This window comes from Papaver somniferum, chromosome 1, assembly GCF_003573695.1.
Source record: "Papaver somniferum cultivar HN1 chromosome 1, ASM357369v1, whole genome shotgun sequence".
Lineage (NCBI taxonomy): Eukaryota > Viridiplantae > Streptophyta > Magnoliopsida > Ranunculales > Papaveraceae > Papaver > Papaver somniferum.
In genome coordinates, this window is record NC_039358.1 from 240,350,126 (window position 1) to 240,375,769 (window position 25,644).

The 25,644-nt window shown below is 36.3% G+C and overlaps 4 protein-coding genes and 1 long non-coding RNA gene across 5 annotated transcripts; 4 read left to right on the forward strand and 1 right to left on the reverse strand.

Annotated features, from left to right (window-relative positions):
- Positions 1–303: 303 nt before the first annotated feature.
- LOC113321451 (tobamovirus multiplication protein 2B-like) lies at positions 304–3,793 on the forward strand. The gene is made up of 5 exons (XM_026569363.1): positions 304–614; positions 983–1,048; positions 1,171–1,235; positions 2,179–2,269; positions 3,006–3,793. Exons 1-5 carry the CDS (start codon positions 423–425, stop codon positions 3,045–3,047), a joined length of 456 nt encoding a protein of 151 aa, XP_026425148.1. The 5' UTR covers positions 304–422; the 3' UTR covers positions 3,048–3,793.
- A 948-nt stretch (positions 3,794–4,741) lies between these two features.
- LOC113321459 (protein VASCULAR ASSOCIATED DEATH 1, chloroplastic-like) lies at positions 4,742–12,233 on the forward strand. The gene is made up of 17 exons (XM_026569371.1): positions 4,742–5,252; positions 5,347–5,418; positions 7,371–7,421; positions 7,525–7,590; positions 7,674–7,769; positions 7,970–8,071; positions 8,418–8,506; positions 8,600–8,796; positions 9,117–9,157; positions 9,279–9,366; positions 9,906–9,992; positions 10,087–10,141; positions 10,555–10,621; positions 10,732–10,828; positions 11,035–11,096; positions 11,181–11,540; positions 11,674–12,233. The coding sequence occupies exons 1-17, from the start codon at positions 5,067–5,069 to the stop codon at positions 11,923–11,925; spliced, it is 1,968 nt and encodes a 655-aa protein (XP_026425156.1). The 5' UTR covers positions 4,742–5,066; the 3' UTR covers positions 11,926–12,233.
- Positions 12,234–14,688: 2,455 nt separating this feature from the next.
- Positions 14,689–16,302, forward strand: LOC113274282 (putative disease resistance protein At3g14460). The gene is made up of 2 exons (XM_026523717.1): positions 14,689–15,087; positions 15,220–16,302. The coding sequence occupies exons 1-2, from the start codon at positions 14,689–14,691 to the stop codon at positions 16,300–16,302; spliced, it is 1,482 nt and encodes a 493-aa protein (XP_026379502.1).
- A 1,373-nt stretch (positions 16,303–17,675) lies between these two features.
- LOC113274290 lies at positions 17,676–19,489 on the reverse strand. The gene is made up of 7 exons (XM_026523723.1): positions 19,367–19,489; positions 19,153–19,239; positions 18,828–19,058; positions 18,540–18,698; positions 18,410–18,454; positions 18,137–18,283; positions 17,676–18,059 (listed from the first exon to the last, which is right to left on the reverse strand). The coding sequence occupies exons 1-7, from the start codon at positions 19,487–19,489 to the stop codon at positions 17,676–17,678; spliced, it is 1,176 nt and encodes a 391-aa protein (XP_026379508.1).
- A 564-nt stretch (positions 19,490–20,053) lies between these two features.
- LOC113339361 lies at positions 20,054–21,799 on the forward strand. The gene is made up of 3 exons (XR_003355052.1): positions 20,054–20,385; positions 20,852–21,209; positions 21,360–21,799. It is a non-coding gene; the product is annotated as an uncharacterized LOC113339361 (long non-coding RNA).
- The last annotated feature ends 3,845 nt before the right edge of the window (positions 21,800–25,644 follow it).

Genomic DNA, 25,644 nt, shown 5'->3' on the forward strand with positions numbered 1-25,644 from the left:
AGAGCTTTCCGAATATGTAAAGTTTGTGAATTTTGGACGAGCGGTTCAAAAGATAAATAGATTTTTAATTAATTTTATATTATTTAAAGTTGTTGACATCATTATGAGTCATTTTGGACTAAACTGTAAATATTTGGACTAAGTTATAAATGAGGAAGGTTATTTATGTATTTTTCTTATTCTAAATAATTTTTGGACCAATTTATACCTAGTTAACTCGGAATGGACTAAATCATACTTTTTCATGCGTTTTTAGACTAAACCGTATTTTTACCGTTTTATTTCTGGTGGGTGTTGGCACCATCGGTCCATCGCGTGTTGTTCTAGCAAGGTCCAACCGCGAGAATCAGTTTCTCCAGCTCTTCTTCCTCTCTCTCTGTTTCTGGTTCTAATAATATCAATACAGAAAAAAAAAATCAAAGATGGCATCACCATTATTGAGATCATCATCATCAACATCATCACTACCTTCAGCTTCTTCAAGTAGAATTAGGGTTTCATCTTCAACAACAAGAGAAGGTACAGCTAAAGCAACAGTAAATGATCATATATCTCAAGCTGTTCAATCTACTTCTAATCTCTTACAACTCATGCAACAATCTTCTCCTTCTCAGGTATCATCACCCTCTCCTTCTCAGATTCAATCATGGGTTTTTTCCTTGGAAATTTCAATCTAGGGTTTGTTTATTTTCGTTCTTTGTGAACACAATTAATTTCTATTGATTTGAAATTGGATAAAGGGATTTGATAAAGTTTCAATTTTTATGATCAAAATTGGGTCTTTTACAAAACCCATGTTCAAATTTCATTCATTTCGTAGAATTTTTTAGGGAATTATTGAGTATTTTGCTGTATACCAATCCCATTTGGGTATTTTGGGTGGTGGTGGGTTATACCCAGTCCTGCTGTGGGGAAACTGTCCCCAGATTACCCATTTGGAGATTTCCTTTTGATTGCTTAAATTCTAATGTTTCATTTGCAGGCTCATTTGTTAAAGCTTCCGAAAAATTTATTGGCGAAAACAGCTACAATTAAGAATACAGCACAAGTATGTTGTTCCTGTCTTCCTGGTATTCAATTATTTTTTTTTCGTGGCGCAAATTGAACCTCATCGTGTAGATAGAATCTTGATGACTCTTTTGTTTCCCTTTGATGTGGTTATATACGCAGGTACTAGAACAGATGCCTCGAGTCATTTCAGCGCTGGATGCCCATATGGAAAGTGGACTACAGAGGTCAGTACTACCTCGTCTCTGTGTGAAGTACTTGAGAGGAATGCTAGTCTTTGTTGAATGAATTGAAATAGGATTATAAATGTGTTAATGTAATGCTAGGCTAGTTGTTAGCATCCTATGATGTCTGCATTACATGTGAGTTCAGTTCAAGTATCTTTGTGTTGGCTAGTATCACGCTCTTGTAAATGTCTATTTACTGGTGGATTGGGTGGCCGCCTGCGGTTCACTTCAGCCATAACCAAGTTGCCAGACTACTTCATAAACTTCACAGAAATTTCGTGTTAAATGTATAGTTGAAAGACCATAAACAGGCAGTTACTACTACCTCCGTCCCGGGAAATGTGTTACTTTCACCTTTTCAATTTGGCCTATTTTTTTAGCCAGAAATGAAAGAGTGAAAGTATCACTTTTTCTGGGACGGAGGTAATACTATTTTGCATCGGTCCTATGTTCCAGATGTACTAGTTGCAAGATAGTAATTGTCTGGTGCCTTCTATCTATAAAGGCTACAAATTAGTTTACGAATGATTGCCCAAGGACCATGACTGACTTCACATTTAGGTGGAAGCTAATCAGTATTATTCAATTGAGTGTAGTAGAGTCTATGTAAACAGCCTAGAAACAAGCAAGAAAGCTTGTGGGACCTAAGATTTTCTTTAGATATTGTTAGCGACTCCTCTAGTGAGTTTCCTAAACTATCACTTATTTTCACATACATTTCAGGCCTGAACTATATGATATCATGCAATTGTGTCCTGTATTACTTGTTATCATATGTCAATAGTCATTCTGAAGATTCGGTGAAGAACTTGTCCGACACAACTACCAATTTGCTCTTGTTTAATGTTTTAATCATCTTTGTTGCGAAACTTTCCCAATTTTAGCCTTAGCTGTATCATCTGATTTTTTGGGCTTTCATTTATTTCTTGTGTGTCAATCTCAGCGTTCCTCATTTGAAGACTGTGACACAGTTACTGTCAACCATGGAAAGCACCCAGCTTCAGCAATCCCTTCGTGTGCATCAGCCTCAAAATGTATGATTCCATCTAACCTTATACTCAAGGTAGTCAATATCGGTTGTTTCGGCCGATATTATAGGTTTTTATCGTGTATCGGAAAAAAACTGTACGATATCTAAAATATCGGCGATACAAGGATGGAACGATAAAAACGCTCGTATCGGCCGATACAAACCGATATATCGGGTTCACCTGTACACTGATAATATCGGCAAGAGTAATTTGGTAGAATAAATTATTTATATATTAAAATTTATAAACAGAACCTTTCCTCATAATTATATCCTTCCTCTATACCCTTGAAAACTCAATCTGATTCAGTAATGATGTTGGAATATGATTGAATGTGTACAGCGAAGCTTTTAATCTTGAGAATTAATGCATCATATGACACCAAAAATTTTAGATTGAAAAATTTATAAATATTTAAAATTCTTGGTCTTAATGATGTATCACCTGTAAAAACCGATATAATCTTTTGTATAGGTGTATCAGACCAAGCCTATACGATATCGATACACGATATTAACTACTTTGCTTATACTTTCGTCTCTACTTGTTAATTGTCATGCAGAGGTATCCCTTAGAAACTCATTAGAAAGTCCCCGCCCTTCTTTAAGTAGGCATTTCTTTCCTATCTAGATGTGAAAGCTCTCAATGTTCTCCTAAATTTGCTCCTTAAACTTGGACAACCTTTTCTAATATTAAAAGGTCCTAAAACTTGTAGTTGTATCCTTACAAACCTTTGCAGGTAGCTGGGGAAGCCGATAAACTTCCAGAACCACATAGCTGAGTACTGAGTGGAGTTCAATAAAAGTAGTCCTCTCATGCCCTCGACTCTGGTATGTGATCAACTTGCTCAAAAGAAAATTATACCAGACGTGTTATTGGTGAAAAACGTATCTGAAGATTGGCCTTATGTGTCAGATTCTCTTAATCCTCCGGAATTGATTGGTTTGCTCCTTCTCATGTAAATTATGTAGGATAGAAATAGAAACCATGTCTTCAAATGGCTCTCATGTTTACATAGAGTCATAATGAACTGGTTTCTTGCTCTTTATTAAGTCAAAATATTAACACATCAAAAGAGAATTGAAACATAGTTTGTTGCTATGGGTGTATCATTGTCGGGAATCATGCAGAATGTGTTAAAAGATCCTCTGTAACTTTTCGTGGTACTCTTGTTGGGCATTGGAAGGAATACAATACAACACGCTGTTATGGTCAATGTGGTGAAATTAGTTCTGGTTGGTTATGATGAAGTTTGTTTCTAGTATATATATGCTTGGTTGTAATCTTCTTGTGTTAGTTTTCAAATTGCAGTCTCTTTTCAATTCTCTGCAGAGCGAAAGGTATCGTATTTGTTCACAATCACTTTAATGCAGACAGTTAACAATTTCATGTTGGACTTCACTTTTTTTTTAAAAGGTTGGTTGGTGGTGCAGTCCATCATACAGGTTGTCAGGTTTGGTAAGTTGTTGTCGTCAAATTATGGTGTGGGGTTAACCATGTTTAGGATAATGGAATTTAATTTCTTCATTATTATCCACTATTCAAACCTAACCCAAGACATGGCCCCTTTTGACCTTTGCATCAGCCTTAAATCCTGATAATAAAAAAAAAACACGTAGCTAGTCCGGCATGTTACAGGTAATGCAACTTTTTACGCAGCTGCAACTCCTCCAGGTTAGTTTGGGGTCCCTGACGCACCGTCGATGCGTGCCCGATTCATCGGAGATTTATTGATCTGAACCTGGCTCATTTTTCTTTTTCTTGTGTTTTGTTCTGAAAGGTGAAGGAATCGGACTCTGGACCTCTCTACCATCACCAAAGGTCAATCCCAATTTTGTCGAATGTTGTTGTTGATGGGATTAGTTGTGCATGCACTTCACTTTTTCTCCTTATAATCCAAATCATGTCTTGTCGACATGCCAAACAAACAATAAAACAAAAATATCCCGATTCACTTCAACAAATCTTTCCACTAATTCACACATTACATTACAAACACGTAAAAAATGAAGCTAGACGTACTTCACACCCTTTCACCTAAAGTTACGGCACCGGCAACTGTGCCATCGGCCAGATCAATGTTTGTGGCCGCAATTTTTTTGTTCTTTAATTTCCATCAAGAAGACGTGTTTTTTAAGCACTTGTAACTACCAGCCACAAATAGCAATCAGCAACATCCAGAAGATGTGTTTAAACAGATATTAACTGTCCGCCACAATGAGCGATCAGCAACGCGAATTTAACGTGCTTGCGGGTGACTCACTCTCTTGGAAAGTTATTTCTTGCTTGGAAATTACTAAAGAAGTAATTTTTCGATTTTTAGAAGTAAAAATTTCTTGCGGGTGATTTATAAGACTTATTTTCTTTGAAAGTTATTGCTTGTTTGGATATCAATAAAGAAATTATTTTTTGGATTTTTAGAAGTAAAAGTTTCTTGTTTTCGGGCAAAACAGTTAAATCACATGCCTGGTCAACATAAAAAAAAACCAGTTTTCCCGAATTCAACTCCTCCGCATGGAAAGGGAGTTAAAGGGAGTTGAGCTGCAATTTTCACTTCATTTACTGCTTCAGTTTCTTCCTTTTAAGTCTCTCTAAATCTAACCGACATCAATCTCATCTGAACCCTGTTTTGTTTTTTTTAGACAAAAGCAAGAAAACAAGAAACCTTTCTTCATCATCAGATTCATCTCAGTTGACTCTCCCAAGTCCTTCCCCATTTTTCTACTCTTAATTCTTTTCCGTCAACAGAAAAAAAAGAAAAGAAAACCCTAGATCTCTCTGAATCGAAGTTCAGTCAGTCATGGAAACCCTGATTTCATCATCGATTGTAGTTCAGGATAACAACAATAGCAGTAACAGTAACTCTAATTCAGTTACTTCAACACCATCTTCATCACCACTGATTACAAAATCTGCTGGTGCTGCTGACGGTGGTGGTGGTAATCGTTCTGAAGCTGAAGCTTCTTCTGATGATGTTGATATTCTAGTAAGTTTTTTTGAGTTATATTTCATGGTGTTTTTGTAATTTCTCATGATTTTAGCTCAATTTTGATTTTGATTTTTTGTTTGTGTTGGTGCAGTTTTCACCTTCTTCACCTGGGTATTTGAAGAGTGAAGAGTATAGACTATTGTTTCGATTACCTTCTGATGAAGTAAGTCAATTCAATTTGAATTCGATGATTAATAGTTTCTGGAAATTAGGGGTTTTGTTTTCTTTGTTGGATTTTCAATTGCATGTCCTGTAATTAAGCAAAATTTTCCTTGTGAGATTGATAACCCAATTCAACCACAAGTTTGGTGGCGGGGTGGTGTTGTTGGTGGGAGTGGTGGCTATCACCCATCACCACCACCCACCATGAACAACTACCACCACCATTGATATTTACGGCCAGTAGGTGTAAAGAAAGAAAAATTCCTTCCTAATCAAACAAGTAACACCCCAATTTTCTCCCAAATTTGATGTTGTGAGGGTAGTGGTATTGGTGGTGGTGAGTGTTAATGGATGTTGGTGGTGGTCCATGCAGGCAAATACAACTACCCATCACCACCACTTGCCATGAATTCTCACCACTACCACCACCATCAACGTTAAAAAAAAGAACAACAGCACAACCCCATTGGTGGCGAGTGTTAGAAGAAATTGCATAGTTATAGACCCTAATAGGAAAACAAACAGCACAACAGCTCAACCCCATGGAGCCAAATTTTAGAGAAAAAATGCAATGAACAATCCAATTTATGAATTTATTTTTCAATTTTACCTATTCAAGAACCGTAGCTAGGGTTTTCACATAACAACCGATTATTTCTTGTTTACCAGCTCCTGAACTACCAGGTTCCTTCATAAAGGTATGCCAATGTCGATCACAACCCATAATATATTTTTCCATTCCGGCAATAGGAGGACCATCACCATTGTTAGATTCAGAATTGATCCATCGTATAATATTCACACAAGATATACATAGTTTCAATATTTGTTGAATGGCAAAGACAAAAGAACTGAATGTTTTATAGGTGGTGCTGATGAAACCAAGAAGTGAGTGATTTAGTTCTTGATAAAAATATGACGGTGCAGAGAAAAGACGGTTTGTTGGAGTTCTTGAAGCGGGTTTTAACATCACAAAACTCATTTCAAGAACTCTGAATGCCAAATCTCCATCTGTGCTAATAGGTTTTAACATCACTAAACCCACATCAAGAACTCTAAATGCCAAACCTCCATCTGTGCTAGTAGGTTTTAACATCGCAAAACCCTTTTCCAGTATCCTTATATATTTATTATCAAGAATTAATTCACTCCCACTTCCTTGTTTCACAACACCCCCTATTAGAAATCCAGTTCTTTTATCTGTTGCCAGTCAACAACTATTTAAACCCTGTGCAAAACCCTTTTTCAGTATCCTTATATTTATTATCAAGAATTAATTCACTCCCACTTCCTTGTTTCACAATACCACCTATTATAAATTCACTTCTTTTATCTGTTGCTAGTCAACAACTATTTAAACCCTGTGAATATTATACGATGGATCAATTATGGATCTAATAATAATAATAGCCACCTGTTGCCGGAATGGAAAAATATATTTCGGGTTGTGATTATGAACAGAGGCTTATCTTTCGGGAGAAACCCGGTGGTCCAAAAGCTAGTAACCGAGAAATATAAACAACCTCAATCTGCCAACAAGTTTTTTGGTGGGTGTTGTTGTTGGTGAGTGGTAGTGCTGGTGATGTTGGTCAGACTAGTAGGTCTTAAGAAAGAATAATGCGCCCATAGCCAAACAAGTAGCACTGGAATTCACCCACAAGCTTGATGTTGTTCTTGGTGGTTGTGATGGTGGTGAGTTTAAATGGGTGTTTGTGGTGAGTAGTTGTTATCCATGGAGGTCCAACTATCACCGATCGCCACCACCACCATCACTTCAACATTGAAATTTAGGGCCTACTAGGTGTAATGAAAGAAAAATGCCCCCATTGCCTTTCCAATACAACTTCCTAGTACGTAGTGGTCGAGTCACTCAACTGTTGTATACTTGCTAATGCAGAGCAAAGAACTTGGTTTTTTTTTCCTAATTAAAGTTCTGTTTTGATTATTCTGTAGGTTCTTGTACAAGATTTCAACTGTGCATTCCAAGAGAATATTCTTCTTCAGGTACTTAATCTATGAGCTACTTGATGTTGTATCTCAAACGAACAATTATGGGTGCTGCTATTTGACGATTTCCAGTTGCTATTTGCTGCATTTTGGATTTCAGGGTCATATGTATCTGTTTGTTCGCCATATTTGCTTTTACTCAAACATATTTGGTTACGAGACTAAGGTAAGTGCTTAAACTACTCAGTGACATCATCTCATATTTAGATTTTTTTAGCAGGAAATGTGTAACATTTATTCATTATGCAGAAAGCAATCCCCTTCAATGAAGTAACATGTATTCGGAAAGCAAAGACAGCAGGGATCTTTCCTAATGCCATTGATATAATTGCTGGGGGGAAAAGGGTATGCTATTTGTCATTTTATTTGCACGCACTATTACATTTTTTTATTTGATGTTCACTAAATACCACAATTGAAGATTCTGGGTTCACAGCATGTTATTGTAGGATCTATGTCTACAGTGTTAGTGTTTTTGCACCATTCATACAACTAAGTTAGGAATTGGTCCTAATAAATCATTGTCTTACTCCTATTTTTGGCAGTATTTTTTTGCATCCTTTCTGTCACGTGATGAAGCTTATCGGGCCATTGTTGATGGATGGGCACAACATTGTGATGGTATTGAGGACCGCATAGATCGACAGGTATGAAATTTGCTGATGAAAAGTATGTAGTAGGTTATTGACATTTGAGAACTGTATCTAATCTAATTTCTGGCTTGGACTCTGTGTGAAATAAATTAGTTGTGTTTTCCAGCCCAGATACTTTACACTTCGTTTAGTTGTCCTTGTAACATTGCGTACACTAACAGTATTCATATAGAATTTTAACCTATTGATCCTCGTTCCAGTGATGTGAACCATTCAATTATGTGAAGTCTGTAATCTTGAATAATAAATTTATTTGGTGTCACTTGGTAGTCAATAGTTGAAATGAAGCTGACTCGATGTTTTTTAGCCGTTAATTAGTTTTGTGTTGTTTGTACATTAGGATTCAAAGTGTGAGATCAAACTTCTTCTAGACAGTTTTCCTGCTACTCCTGAAAGAACCCCAGACAACGGACTTTCTACTCCAGACAGGTATCATGGTGGGAATTTTGTTTACCGAGCATGATTCTCATAACTTTTAACAAGAGAGGGGTTTATCATACTTGCAACTCTGTTGTGCACCAGGAACACTGATGCTCTTCTACAAGGACATGAACTCTCGTTTGGTGGTAGTAACGGAATTGTTGACGTGAATATTGCAGCAGAAAGACCTTCAGAAGTAGAAGAAATTGTTGAACATACAGAGCCAGTTGTAGCTGCTGATCCTTCATCTTCATTACAGTCTTTGAGGTGGACTCCTGAGGATGCTGATGCTCCTCAAGGTTAGTCGACTCTTTTATTTCTAAATTAAAGACAACTTTTGATAAAGTTTTGCATTCTACTTCAAACTATTTGCAATTATTATGGTTGAAATGATTGCAAATCGAGTATGTTTCCCCTGAAAAGTGCACATTGTAAGAGTTTCATTTTCAAGATCTGCACGTATGATTGTAGGCATGTAGCTGGCATACCATCACATGAGCCAATTGTTACTGTTGCTAAAGTTATGGATACCTGTCTCCTTAGGATGTTGCTTATTTTGAATTTGTATATTTTGGTCAAAGTTGTACTCTTAAATCGATGAATATCTTTCCCTTTACAGTACCGGAATTCTTCACTAAGGTTGCTGAGTCGAAGTTTGAGGTAATGTTGTCTTCTTTGCTGCTGGTGTATCAAAATATGCACTTTTATCTTTGTTCAGAGTATGAAATTTCTGCAACGTGAAAAGCTACATCTGAAGTAAAAGTTCATGTTGTTCCCCCAGATTCAAGTAGAAAAGTTTTTCAATCACTTCTTCTCGGATGCGGCTGTTGATTTTGTTGAGTCCTTTCATAAAAAGTGCGGTGACAAAGGTAGAATGACTTAAACTGCTATTAAACTTGTCGTAAGCTAGCTATTCATTTTGCTAGTTGGTTTACATTGAAGATAAACTTCCATTGATGTGATGAAAAGCTCTACTTGGCATTGGGCCAATTAACTGTTTAATTGATCATCTGAGTCACCCAGTGTGGTGAGGACATAGCAGGGGTGAAACCCATTTTTCGGTGACAATTGGTATTTGCCTAATCGTCTTTCTCTATTTCTGGACTAAACTAGTAGGAGGTAGGGAAGAAAGTAAGTTTAACTTGAGATAGTGTCTAACTACAAAAAAAAAAAAAAAAAAAAGAAGTAAAATGTTGAGAATGTGGGAGTATATATAGAAGTAACGAATTTACAAGGTAATCAGAATAACATGTATCATTTACGTAATGGATATGCGTGATTGGTGATGGTGAACTTGTACAACCAGATGCTAGCAGCTGATTTCGAGTTTAGCTGCGTAGTATCCAGATTTAATATGGAACGCCCTGTACATTCGTTTTCCTGTGTATGTGATTCTTATATTTTTCAGATTTTAGGTGCTCCTCTTGGTATGAGCATGAAACAATTGGGCATGCACGTGATGTGTCATTTTTGCATCCAATTAAGTTATATTTAGGTAAGCCAATTTTCAAGGAGGTCCACTATAAATCTATATACCTGTACAGTTTTAGTTGGAAATTTAATTTAATTGATGATTTATTGCATTCAAGGTGCAAAATTTGGGCAGTGTCAAGAAGTCCAGAAGTTCCGAGTTTACAGAAACAGGTAACGTAGTTTTGAAATCTCATGATGTTGGTCTTTATCGAAAATTTATTTTCTGTGCTCCTACCTAGAGTTATATTGGACAACAACCCAACACAGCCTTTTTTAATGTTGGTGAAAATCGTATACTCAAAATCACGGGGGTCAAGAGTCCAATTTTTCACATTATATCTGTCAACTCTTCTGGGTCAGATGATTCTGGGCTTGTCTAAGAGTGAAGAAAAATTTCCAATCCAGTCCAACCTCAAAGCAGGATGAACAGAGTTATATTTGTAACTGCAGGATATGATATCTTTGTGGCTAGCTTAATTTTGTGATTATTTTTTTGAGCTTAAGTCTTTATCAATCATTTATCGAGCATTGCTGTATGTTTGCTTCTTAGCTATCTGACCGTGAAGGTTTTTATCCTCAACCAGCCATTTGGTGATAGAGACATCACAAGAAGTTGGTGATGTTCCTTACGCAGATTATTTCCGTGTTCAGGTATCATATTATCTGTATCTGATTGTAATTTGGTTATGTGGAATGTGATAAGGTGTCTTTGTTTTTATATTTAATTTACAATTACTCTGTTCTGCTGTCTAAAACATCAGGGCCTTTGGGATGTGAAAAAAGTTGGCAATGAGACAAATTTGTGCCTCGTGCGAGTTTATGTTAATGTGGCATTTTCTAAGAAAACCATGTGGAAAGGTATTTTTAACTTTCCTTGGTCGACTAAAATATCTTCTTGTGTTTTGCAAAACAGTGGTAGATTACCTCTCTGGCAATTTTCTCTAAACATGGTGTTTCACCTTTGTTACATATGCTACACTAGCAGTTTTTTCAGCTTCCAAAGTTGTTCTTGGTTCATTTATTCTTGTGTTGAAACTCATGTGTTGTTCATGTTGGTGTTACAGGGAAAATAGAATCTAACACCATTGATGAGTGCCGTGATGCCTATGCTATATGGATGGAAAATGTATTATTCTTTTCTTTAATCTTATGTTTTCGAGTTCATTTGTGTTTATTTTGGTTAGACCTTAATATGCTGAAATTACTTCAGGCACTTGAATTAGTGAAGCAAAAGGCTCTTTCTAAACTAGAAAGTGGCGTTTCCAGTTCAAGTGTTAATCCTAGTTTGAATGCAACTCCAAATGATGAGGCTCAGTTAGAAACTGTGGGACCTTCAGAGCTAAATGATAACAGTCTCGAAATTACCACACATGCGGCAACTAACAGCAAGCACTCGAGGAATCGCAGTCGTAGACGAGAGAGTCCTGTGCGTAGAGATGCAAGTGATGCATCATCAACCACATCTCTACTTAGAGAGATACTGGAGAGGTTTTGTGTGTTTATGAAAAATCAAAACCGCCTTCCACTGATTTTGGTGATAGCTTCTATCTCGATACTTATTCTGATGCAGGTGGGTACTGATTACATATTCATAATCCTGGAATGTTTTCTTTGCGCAATCACTTGATTTAGGTATCAGCTAACTATTTACTTTCGTTTGTGATTGTCTGACGCTTTTAGTTGCTTCTCTTTTGGTTGTCCAGCTGAGCATAATCGTCCTTTTAGCAAGACCTCCCCAAGTCCATGTGATATCTCAAGTGGATTACATGAACAGTTTTGGGAACAACGGTGGAGATAAAGCAGAAGCTGTAGCTTGGTTAGAGAAGCGTATTCACCACCTCAAAGATGAAATGCTTATGGTCGAGACTCGTCTGGAGAAGATGCGACACGAGCATTTACTCTTGAAAACTTATCTAACAGGCCTTGAACAGTTTAAAAGTCGTAAAACAGAATAAGCTGTAGACTTCCTTTTTTTTACTTGTGACCTAGAACTGTATATATACATATGAGTGTCCATTTCCTGTATAACAAAAAGAAAGTTGGTAGATGGAATCAGCCAGAGATTTGTAATTACAGGACAAGCATATCAATGTCCATTTCCTGTAATGAGAACATTTTTTCTTCAGATTACATAAAAAAATTTAGCGATCTGATGGTCCAGTGTCATGCTTTTAACTAAAGCAGATACCAGAGGCCTCGCTGCCATCCTTCCTGTAAAATTTGAAAATTGAAAGAGATGATACTTGCTGGGCTTGATTGTACACATTGGAGGAACTAAATGATGAATGCTTTATCTTTGAATGATTTTTTAGGGATCATGGTTTTTTTGAGGGGACCATGGTTTTATTAAGCCACCTTCCCTATAGTGATAAGGGGTGTCCTAAAACGTTGGAATGACTAACCTACCCTTAATCTAATTTAATTTAAAACCAACCTAATAACCATCTATATAACCACCACCTTCTCCCACCACCACCGCCCACCTCCGATTATCACCACCACCAACCACTGATTACCACCACCTCCTCCCACCACCACCGCTTATTTAAGAAATGTAACAACATCAATGCAATCACAATTAAGTTCTGTTACATAATAATTTTATCGAGTACAAAAGACGCCAGCCGCAACCTGATTCTGCCATGGGACCACTCCGGAGGTATTTTCCAACAAACCCTTCACTTTAATTTGATTTTGATTGCTTCAATCAAATAGAAATCATCAAAATAGGGTTTTAATAGGAGTTACAGAGCCATGTTCGGTTAGGCCGATTTTCCAAAAAATCCTAGTTTACTAACCGAACTTCTTGAAAATGAAGAACACGAAGAACAGTTCGGTTCTATTGGATTTAAAACTAAGTCACCGAACTCTCTGTTCGGTTGTTTCGCAAAAATTTTTAAAACTACAAAGTAACCGAACTCCACCCTTAGAACCGAAAAAAAAAAACAAATCCAGTCTAACCGAACTGTGTTGTTGTGGCCACTATGTTGAGTTCCAAAATAACCGAACTTAGCCAATAGAGTTCGGTTTGTTCTCAAAAACTTTTAAAACTACAAAGTAACCGAACTTAGCCAATAGACGCTGGAACTTCACATTTTTTTGTTTGTGAAGTTCGGTAACTTCACAATTTTATCGCAGAAACCGAACTCAGAGTTCGGTTGGTTAGCTGTTAGGTTCAAGTTTGCGAAAGAACCGAACTTTGTAAACTTATATACTCTTATATTACGTAAAGTTCGGTTAGATCAAAAGTGCATGCAGTTTGCGAACCAACCAAAGTTCGGTTAGTTGAGAACCAACCGAACATAACGCTGTAACTCCTAGAAATTCTATTATTTGAGAGTTCGGTAACCTGCGTGTTTGGAACAAGTAACCGAACTACACTTTCAGATGAGTTCGGTTACTTGTTCATCTCACGGGGTAACCGAACTACAACTTCAGATGAGTTCGGTTACTTGTTCTTCATATAAAGTAACCGAACTGTTCAAAATCCAGTTCAAATTTGGATCATTTTGAAGATTAACAAATATTCTAGGAGAGGATGAAGATGAAGAATCAAATGAGTTTTCATCATTTGAATACTCAAACTTAGTGAATTGGAATTTTTTTTTATTTTCCATGTTCTTCTCCTTCATCTTCTCTAACTCTACTCTCTCAATAATTCTACTCAACTAATAATAAACCCATCTTTTAATTTAATCTCACTAATTATTTTTAAGTAAATCATTCACTAATCATAACCTAAAATTAATTAAGAGGGTATATTAGGTATTATATAAATAACTAGATATGGGGTGACCTAAAATTACTTCTAATGCCTTTACCCAAAATAAAATCATGGTCCCAAAAAAAACCATGGTCCCCAAAAAATCGTTCTTATCTTTCTCCAGCTTTAAGGGTTCGAGCCCAACTGCAAGCTAGTATGGACTCATATTTGTTGTCAATAAGGAGAAAAATACCTTTGTATGGACCAGAACAAGTAAATGAATATCCACTTTACTCTTTCAAGGATTATAGTTTCTTAATTTTGTGCTTCTGAACTCGCAATATTCTACTCTAATAGCGATCGAAGAAATTCTGGTTAACGGTGTAACAGAAATACTAAACAGGTTGGTTCCTATTTTTGCTCAAGAGATCAGTTTGGCATGGGTGTCAAAGATGAGTTGAAAAGGCTTCAAAGAACCTTGGAGATGATTCTTGCTGTGATAGCTGATGCTGAGAGGAGGCAAGTGATGCAGCTGTAAATCTTTGGTTGAGAAGGCTGAAGGATGTTGCCTATGATGTTGATTATGTGATGGAGCGCTGAAGACAACAAACATGAAAAGTATTGGACAAGAGATAACAAAAAAGTGCAGTGATTTACTACTTGCAGCAAAATTCCTTGCAAGTCTAACGCACTCAACAAATAAAGAAGGTGATTGGTTGTCTATTAAAGGAAATGATGTTTGGAATACACCAGAAAGCCAAAGCAAACTCATACGAATACTAAGATGGAGCTATGATAACTTGTCCTCTCAATTGAAACGATGTTTCTCCTACTGCTCCATCTTCCCCAAAGATTGGGAGATAAACAGAGAAACTCTGATTCAACCGTGGATAGCCGAAGGATTTCTGGACATTTCTAACACGACATTGGAGGTGAATGTTTTGAAAGTTTGGTTTGGAGTTCATTTTTGGAGGCGGTGCAAAGGAATCTGTTGGATGACATCATGACATGCAAGATGCATGATCTGGTCCATGATCTTGCACAAGCTGTTGTCGGAAGTCATGAATGTGCAATTGTCAAGGTAAGTGAGTTGAAGAATGATTTTAAAGGTCGCCGTTTACAGTTTATATTTGATGATGAGCTATCAACAACATTTCCAGAAACCTTGAGTAGTTTGAAGAAGTTGCGGACAATTATCATTCTTAAACCAAGCAGTTGTTTGGATCTCAATAAATTCTCAAGTAATAAGCGTTTACGTGTGCTACATTTTGGTTTTCCAGGTGCAGATTTATCAAAGTTGCCGCATTCCAGTGCTAGGCTCAGACATTTAAGGTACCTTCACCTTTCCTCTTTTGATCTCAGTGAAGTAACAAATGATAAGTCCATCCATAAATTTTATAATCTGCAGACGTTGGTATTAAGTAATTGTTCCTATGTAAATTTTCTTCAGAACATAGGATTCTCAGCAAATCTGAAACACCTTGATATCTAGTTCACAGCCATAAAAGAACTACCCGATTCTGTCACTAGCCTCTGTAATTTGCAGTGGTTGGATCTCAATCACTGCAATAGCTTAATCGCTTTTCCCACCTCTGTCACTGGTTTGAAATTCCTAAGATTTCTTGACATGTCTTTTACACCTATAGAAACAGTACCTAATTTTGTCACTAGCCTCCACAATTTGCAGACTCTAGATGTCAGTAGCTGCAGCAGATTAAAAGCCTTACCGGAGTATGTTTCTGGTCTTGCTGATGTGAGGATATTTGATTTTAAAGCCTGCCCATTACTAGAAGCCTTACCCAAAGATCTTGGAGCTTTAACTCATTTAAGATACCTTAGCCTAAATGGTACTGAGATCAAAGTATTACCTGAGTCTTGTTCTAACCTCAGCAATCTTGAGTTTGTGCATCTTTCCTGGTGTGAGCTTCCGAAAGAGGCAAAAAATTGGACAAACCTTGGAGAGTTTTTATACTTTAAGAATGAAACACCAACGGGTATAGTGAAACTAGTGTTGCTTCAAGGTTTATCTTATAAAGTGCCTGAAAATGTGAAGAACAAACCAGAATGCAATAATGGGATTGCAGATTTAAGAAATCTGAACTTCCTTGAGGAGCTATTTATTAATCATCTTCAGAATGTGAAAGACCCAGTAGATGCTGAGAGAGCAAACTTGAAGGGAGAACAAAACCTTCGTATGTTGCAACTACGTTGGGATGAAGAAATGTTGGGCATGACATGGGACAGAAATTCGTGTAGTTTCCGAGTATTCGAAGCTCTCCAGCCTAACACTAGTTTGAGAAGGTTGAATATTCTTAACTTCATGGGGTGTGAACTTCCAACATGGATGTGTGTTTCATCTTGTCTTCCAAAGTTGGATAACTTGGAATTTGGAAACTGCAGAGAAATCAAACAACTTCCAGCAGCTATTGGGCAGCTTCAACATCTTAGGTTTCTTACTCTCAGAAGAATGTCTTTGATTAGTTTAGATATTGGCGGATTTTCTTCGTTACTTCAACTCAGTCTTACTGATATGTTCCTTCTAAAAGAGTTGTGTTATTCCCATCCTTCCCTTCAGTATCTGAACATCAATGGATGCAACAGCTTATTTGAGATACCTTCCCTAAACTGAAGCAGTTGAAACTAGAAAAGATTGGCAGAAAATTATTGAACTCCATTGGGAAATGCCAAACCTCTCTTACATCTCTTTTCTTAGAAAATATAGGAGCTTGTATTCTTCCCACTAAGCATACTTCACAACAATCGTAATATTCAAACGCCGCTGATTAAAGAGTGCAATCGGTTTCATGGCTTCCAGGTAAATGATGATGAAAATGGCAACATGGTTGCTCTGCTTGGCCCTAAACTCCATAATACTTCTCTTCAGACATTGGTTTTTGTAGATTGCCCAGTTCTAAAGTTTCTGCCAGATTTACTAGCATGGACATCTCTTTGTAAATTAGTCGTCTTCCATTGACCTCGATTGAAGGGGTCGTTGGATTATGATTTGAAATCCCTCCATTTCCTTAAGGAACTCTTTGTTGATTTTATTCAAAAAGACGAGCAGCAAGAAGATCCTTCTGATGTTGAAGAGCTAATTAATTTGATGCACAAGTAGCAGGTACTCTCTCTCTCTCTTTCTTTCTTTAAAATCTCACTTTGGATGAGTATCTCTCTTATAGCCATCTTGTTTCTCTGCAATCAGTTAAAAGGATTTCGGGTAAATGATGTTGAACTCTGCAGTGGCTCTCTTCATAGATTTAATATTCTGACTTGCCCAGTTCTTAAGTGTCTGCCAGATTGACGACCATGAATGGTTTCCGAACACCTTGGATGGTTTTGTTTTTCCCAAAACATTTGGATCTAACTCTTCAATTTATTAGTTGGTACGTCTCCGTTTTCAGATGTCCATTGGATATATAATTTTTGGTTTTGTAACATTTTCACTGTTATAAGCAGCTTTGTAGTCCGAATAAAACATTAATCCTATGTTTCCTGGACTGTCAGTTTGGATGATTTTTTCATCAACACTTGGAGAGTTGGTCAGTTAAATGAAATGTCATCTGTTTCCTTGTAATCCAATTGATAATAATTGTTGCTAATTCTTAGTTGAGTTAGTTGCCTTGTCCTAGTCTCATGTATGCGTTGATAAATGAACTTTGTTAATATTAGTAATCTTTAAAACGAAAGAGAGACTTTTTAAACCTTACGTATTGAACCATTGATATAATCATTATAATCAGGATTTCAATAGTAAAAAACTGTAGGCATTTGTATCATAATGGTGTCATTACCAGTTTGTATTCATAACTCAACCCAATAAATACGACCGAAAAAGAAAGAAAGAAAAACAAAGGTAGCCCCGAAAACAAATCCATTTATAAATAAAGACGTGTACTCTACAAATAATAGTGTTGACAGTGAATCCACCATCCCATTCATTATTCTAGATATAGGGAATTTCTAAAAATTGAAAGAATTATTTCCAAAGCCAAGTATATCGGATTATTGACATTTATTGCTATAACCGGGACCCCCATAATAAAAACCATAACCATTTGTATCAAGATGGTGGTCATCAATCTCCAAATCATAGCAGTTTGGATTCGTAATAAATTTCTCAACATTTTCCGGGTTTTTGGCCGTGTTATTTGCGTCAAACACTTGAACCCAATTAAAATAACTTGATATTCCTAAACCACCTTCTGAAGGTAAATGACCACTACCCATTTGAGTCGAAGTATGTCGTCTTTGATCTTTCCAATTAAGAATTTCTCCACCCCAAGATACAGTTGTTGCCATATTTGATAATTGTTTGAAGAGAGAACTTGGATAATAACCGACCTGAGTACCTTGTACTTCTACCCACCAATTTCCACTACTTTGGTCCTGCCAAATTATCAACGTTTGTTTTTGGACTAAGTTGATAATACAATATGTAAAATTGATCATTTTAATTTTCTTACCTTGTGAATACTGAATGTGGCATCTTTTTGACCACCTTTGAAAGTGGACATCTCAGTAAAACTGCAATCAGGGACAATACTTGACGATGTTTGTACAAAACCATTACAGTCTAGATTGTAGCAACCTGTTGATCCGTATCCGTCCGCCTGGAAAAAATAATATAATTGAATGGTTTGATTTTTTAGAGATAATATACTAATAATAATAGATGGTCTTCTTAGAAATCCTTATCGCCGGGCCATTCTATATAACAAAGAAGTAATAATACTTACCGTAAAATATATGAAAAATTTAGTAAGGTTGTCAGCGCGACCCACCTAATTAAAAACAAAGAATAAAAATTAATAGTACTACGAAAGAGAATATAAATTCTTTTCCATGCACTTTTTGATGAATACTTACTATCCATCCAGCTTCAACTGAATTGAGAGGGCCGTCTCCTTCACCAACAACCCAAATTTGGGATACACTAAATTCAGCAGGTATTTCAAGAACCGGTTTCCAGAGATTTATTTTAGCTTGTGCTCCTAAAAAGTTGCCATGTGCCTTAATCGCCGCATACTGTAATGTTTACATACAATATAGAAAATGATCAATTTGGTGATGATTTATTTTAAATAATCACCATTATATATTTACACATATATAGAAAATAAATGAACATTATCAATGATATGTGATTATACGTACCTCATGGTTGTTTGCACCGAGGGAATTTGGTTGTGACGCATTTGTTATCTTATATGGTGATGATTTTGGATGATGATAATTATGCAAAAGAGCGGGGTTATTGTCTTTTCCTTTCCTTCGAATAGGGACGGATCCTTGAGGACATGATCCATACTTATGCCAAGTTTGTGTAAGTTGAAGTGTCCCATAGTTATTTGATTTTATTTCTTTTGGGGACGAACTTGGGGTTGTCTGTTTATAATAATAAAAATAAAATAATCAGCATCAATGGAGTTTGAAAACATATAGCATAAAAAAATGTATGTAAATAAACAATAAGTATAACCTGTATTGTATGATTATAAAGCAAAGGATGATTAAGACTAGGTTGTATGTGAATATCATAACAATCGATGATCTCATCTGTTCCAGCCTACAAAATAAAAAACAATAAGATAAGTACGTGCTATATGAATTAATCCTACGAAGATCAAATGTACATATACACATTGGTGTAACTAAAAACAACACTTCACCTACACTAAAATAATACATTTTACCTTAATGGTTTTTACTATTGCTTTGTCAACGGCATTCGAAATCGTTCTTCCTTGGAGTAATTCTCCACTCATGAAAATTGTTAATATGAGAACCCAATATGCTAAGTCAATAATTTTTGCCATTCTTATCCAATAAAACGCACAAATGAAATATGGTTGATGGAGAAGATTTGATCATAAGATTATACATATATATATATAGATTAGTATAATTTGTTTTTGGTATAATATCTTATTCATTTATGTAGTATTTGATCATATAAATATATTAATTAACAAAATTGATCTGTTGACTTAAAATACGTTAGCTAATTTTTTTACTAAACTTCTTGTACCGTTAGATGCAAATGCACGAGTGGTTGATAATAAGTTTCTTCTATAATTTCCTTTCCGTATAATATCTTTATCTTCGTTTATATGCTCCATGCGTATATGGCGCGGAGGCATTAGTATCTAATCGTTTGAAATTTGAATGTGTAATGTGATTAATTGCGCGATGGAGCGAGTGCGTAGTATATAATCGTTTGAATACATTAATTGCGGATCTAATTATTGCCAATTCTGGCATTGTCGAGGAAGTGCATGCAAAAGTTATTTTCGAAGTTATTTTCTTCCATTGTTTTAGTTATTAATTGTCGCAGTATAAAAATGGAACATTTGATTGCAAGAACAAGATTTTATCTGTAATCATGTAAAACGAATAAAATCTTGGTTTTGAAGTAAAGATCTTTAAACGTCCCAAGTTTTTGTTTGTTGAAATCAGTTCTTTACATATTTGATGAAAACCCATCTTACTTTTCCCAATTCACAAGCCTTAAAAGCCTCCGTTGATTTTATTTTTTATTTTTTTGGAGAATCACGGCAAGGAGAGAGCATCTTGGTTTGGTTTGTGTGCTTCTAAAAGAGCTATTACTGTTTGGGATTTTGGTTTTGGCACCAATATGGGACTCTGAATACAAAATTTGGAGACTAGGGAGGACTTCTTTTGAAGAGCTGAGCTATTTAATTTGATCCATCAGGTACTCTCACTTTCTTTCATCATAATCTCATATTGGATAAATTTCTCTCTACTAGCCATCTTATTTTTCGTCTCACCCCATCATTTCTCTTCCTTACAAATACATGCATATACATACCTTGATATTACCTTTTTAGGTTTTCGTTTCAATTTGTTTCTGCTGCAGTTTACCTGCAGATGCATGCATACTGCGAGTTGTTTTTGAAGTGGTTGTGCAGCTGAGTGAAATTAGGCAGTAAACACCTGTGCAACCCTATGTAATATCAATCCGCTTGCATAATACTATAATAGTATTAAAAGCAGCTGGATTAAAAAAAAGTGGACGCCATGATGCGGGTTGATTTGCAACTCAGATCGTAATATCAGTTGATATACGCATCAACCCAGTTTTTCTTTCATGTGATTTTCTTGTTTCAGCCTCATTGTAAATTCTAGGACTAAACCTTAATATGATGAACTTACTTCAGGAACTTGAATTAGTAAAGCAAAAGGCCCTTTCTAAACTAGAAAGTGGCGTTTCCAGTGCAGTGTTAATCCTAGTTTAAATGCAATTCCAAATGCTGAGTTTCAATAAGAAACCGTGGGATCTTCAGAGTTAAATGACAACGATCTTGAAATCACCACACATGCGAAAACTAACTCCAAGCACTCAAGGAATCGCAGTCGTAGACGAGAGAGTCCTGACGGTAAAGATGGAAGTAAAGCGTCATCAACCAATCTTTACGAGGAGACATACTGTCGAGATTTTGTGTGTATATGAAAAATCAAAACCGCCTTCCACTGATTTTGGTTATAGCTTCTATCTCGATCCTCATTCTGATGCAGGTGCGTACTGCGCGCTAGCATATTCATAATCCTGGAATGCTTTTTTGTACAATCACTTGATTTAGGAGAAGTGCTAGTTGTATCAGCTAATTATTTATTTTGCTTTCTGATTATCTGACAGTTTAAGTTACTTCTCTTTTGGTTGAGCAGCTGAGCATAATCGTCCTTTTAGCAAGACCTCCCCAAGTCCATGTGATATCTCAAATGGATTACATGAACAGTTTTGGAAACAATGGTCGAGATAAAGCAGAAGCTGTAGCTTGGTTAGAGAAGCGAGTTTACCATCTCAAAGATGAAATGCTTATGGTCGAGACTTGTTTGGAGAAGATACAACACGAATATTTACTCTTGAAAACTTATCTAACAGGCCTTGAACAGTTTAAAAGTCAGAAAACAGAATAACCTGTAGACTTCCCTTATGCTCACTTGTGACTTAGAACTGTATATATACATATGAGTGTCCATTTCCTGTATAACAAAAAGAAAGTCAGTAGGTGGAATCATCCGGAGATTGTAATTGCAGGACAAGTATATCAATGTCCATTTCCTGTAATAAGAACATTTTTTTCTTCAGAATACATAAAAAATTAGAGCGATCAGATGGTCAAATGTCATGTTTTTAAGTAAAGCAAATACCAGAGGCTTGATTGAATCCATTAGGAAGAAATGATACTTGTTGGGGCTTGATTGTAGACATTGGAGGAACTAAAGGTGTGAATGCTTATCTTCCTCCAACTTCAAGGGTTCGATCCCAACTACAAGAGTACTATGGACGAATATGCCGCAAACTCGACAGTTATCTTGGGGATATGCCCCAGTCGTTCAAAATGTCATCCAAAACCGTTAAATAGTCAATATTCGCATACATTTGGGATTACATATGCGAATTAAAAGACAAATATCCTATATACTAACTCCTTTACAAGATTCAAGAACATATTCAGACAGAAAAACCTCGAAGAAATTAGAAGTTCATACAAATTTACGATAAATCGACTATTTATCGATTCCTTGAAGAAAACCGTTGCTTTGAGCATATTCCCAGAAACTGGAATCCCGGAGTATATCCCCAAGATGACATTCGATTTTGGGGCATATCCCCAATTTTCCCTTGTTGATATATGAAATAAACTCAAGGTAGGCACGCGGGGATTGAATTTTGGAATGAGTTGGGTGCATTATTGCTTTGTGGAGAAAAATATCTTTGTACGGACCATAACAAGTGAATGAATATCCACTTTACTCTTTCAAGGATTTTAGTTTCTTAATTTTGTGCTTATGATTTCGTAATCTTCTATTCTAATGGAGGTTGAAGGAATTCTCGTTAATGGCGTAAAAGAAATACTAAACAGGTTAATTCCTATTGTTTCTCATGAGATAAGTCTGGCATGGGGTGTTAAAGATGAGTTGAAAAAGCTTTGAAGAAGTTTAGGGATGATTCTTACTATGATAGCCAGTTGAGGCTGAGAGGAGGCAAGTGGTTGATGCAGCTGGAAATCTTAGGTTGAGAAGGCTAAAAGATGTTGCTGATTATGTGATGGATGAGATCTCCTACGAAACAATGTGTCGGGGCGAAAGGGACAGCTTGAAATACGAGGTTCGTGATTTGTTTTCATCATCCAGCCCGTTTGCATTTCATATTAAGATAACAAAGCAAACTAAAGATGTCAACCGGAGTTTAGATGAAATTAACAAACATATATGTTTAGGATTCAGTTGCAAACTACACCAAGTAATATTGTGGATACAAAATATCTCACTCGAACGATTGGCGTCATCTTAGAATAGAAGCAACTTGGTATCAAAGGATAACACACACCTTTACCTTAACTGTGGGAACGAAATATCGTCTCGCTATATTTCAGAAAGTTAAGAGCGCGACAAAGAGAAGGTAGCACGATAATGAAACAACGATAATGATTTACAAATAAGGAAGCATGATAAGAAAGGAGTTCCATGAAGACATGGACAAGATCTCGAAGGTAGAAGTGCAATGAGGAGGAAACTCACATGGAATGTGTGATCTCAACACGATATCCAATGCTCGCTAAAGAAGACAGACATCGGAGAGAGGTTTTAGCCGAGTTTGTACGAGAAGAAACTACTTTAGTAGCTGTCATCCACTACGTAAGATCATATGTAAAGAAAGAACCAAGGAGAGAGAAACAAGGATACATACATTGTACAACTTAGGATACACATTATTATTTTTTCTTCTTCTCTTTCATCCTCCACCACCACTTAGATCTAGAGATCCACAAAAACTCTTTAATGGAGTCACCAAATGTAATTATGGAGGATTATAGACATTTACAACACGAATCCATGATTGAAAATCACGTGCTTGTAGAAAGGCACGCATAGCAATTTTCCATCATAAGTAATTCGAGCCATCGAAGACTGGCGGTACGTTTATAGAGATAACACTTCTGTCGATAGAGTCAGATTGCTACAAACACATAATTATGAGGTCTTAACGTTTTTTTCGGCTCTGATACCAATTAAAAAAGCGGGGATATAATAACCACACCCAATATTTCGTTCGAAAATCTGTATGGACCAAACTCCAATATAATTTCAAGAGAATCAACTAGACGGTCAGACTCTCAATCAAGGAAAGATATCCAAGAGTTATATCTCTTTCTCAAATCAATGAGCAAATCAACAGGATGGAATCCGTGAACTGATTGGTATGATAATAACTTGGACGGTACCAAAAACCAATGTCCAAGTGTCAATCAATTCCTACACAACAATCAAGGTCGGATTTATCAATTGATTGAACTACGCACAACCTGTAATATTTCAATCATATAAACAAATATAATGCGGAAAAGAAATAACACAGACACTAGAATTTTTTTAACGAGGAAACCGTAAATGCAGAAAACCTCGGGACCTATTCCAGAATGAACACCACACTATATTAAGCCGCTACAGACACTAGCCTACTACAAGTTCACTTCGGAATGGAATGTAGTTGATCCCTAACCAAGTCTCACACCGAATAATGTACAGTCGCGTTCCTTACGCCTCTAAAACCACGCCGGATTCTGCGCACTTGATTCACTTAGCTGATCTCACTCACAACTAAGAGTTTCTATGTCCCAAAGTCGAAGACTTATAAACAAATCTGTCTCCCATAGATATGTCTATTCTTATACGGTTTTTGTTCCATATTTTGATAAATCAAGGTGAACAGGAACCAATTGATAATCCGGTCTTATATTCCCGAAGAACAATCTAGAATATCAGTCACCTCACAATAACTTATATATACGATGGTAGAAGAAGTTACTGCAGAATCACAAGAGTCTAAGATGAAGAACTGTTGTGATTACTTTTTATATCTTACATATCGGAGATAAATCTCGAGGAAATCTTAGAGATGATAAAACTCAATACCATAGAACAAGTAAGATCAGATACGCAACTACAGAGAAAATAGTTGGATCTGGCTTCATGAATCCTAATGAAGTCTTTAAGTCATTAACCTATAATTGTTTTAGGAAAAACCTAGGTTAAAGGAGAATCGACTCTAGTGCGCAACTGGTAACACGCAAAAGTGTGAGGATTAGGTTTTCCAGTTGCTAGAGTTCTCCCTTATATAGTCCTAAAATAAGGGTTGCTTACAACCAAAACTAAGATAGCTTAGTAATAAAGAAATTTATATTCACAATTAGATGAACTTCTGATTTAAGATTCAAGCCAAGTCTGCTTAGAAAATAAGCAATCATTCTCCACCGTTAGATGGTCTTATCTTGTTATACGCAAATGAAATATACTTTCATTTAGATATGGGTTACCGTACCTAAACGTGTATACTGAGTTGTCTCGATAATAGTTAACCGAAGTTAGCCACACCAACACTTTCATCTTAACAATATTCATATAATATTTCTAGATAAAAAATGATGATCAATCAATCATGCATGATAATCAAATGAATCTAATTGCGTTTCAAATAGAGTTATTCAATTGTTCACCATTTCATATAAATGTTTATGAACCAATTGAATCGAAATCGGTTTGATTCGTAATCGTACAAAGTACTTATACAAGAATCAATTCATGAACATTAAGCCACGGTTTGCAAACTTTGTATTCCTTAGATCATAAATGTTTTAGTTCATGATTATGTGAATCATACAATACCGATTCTCGAACTTAACCACTATGATCAAAAACTGGGTACGCAAACAGCAGCTCCGGACCTTGGCCTTGACTAGCTGTTCGAAAAACCGGTTCGCAAACAATCATTGCGGACCCAACTCAGGTAAATCCGTTCGCATACTAGGTACGCAAACAAGAGTTTCGTACCTTGTCAGGTAAATCCGTTCGCATACTAGGTACGCAAACAAGAGTTCGGGACCTGAATCATCACAGTACAGTTCACACACTAGGTATGCATACCTTGTTGTATCCAGACTTAGTT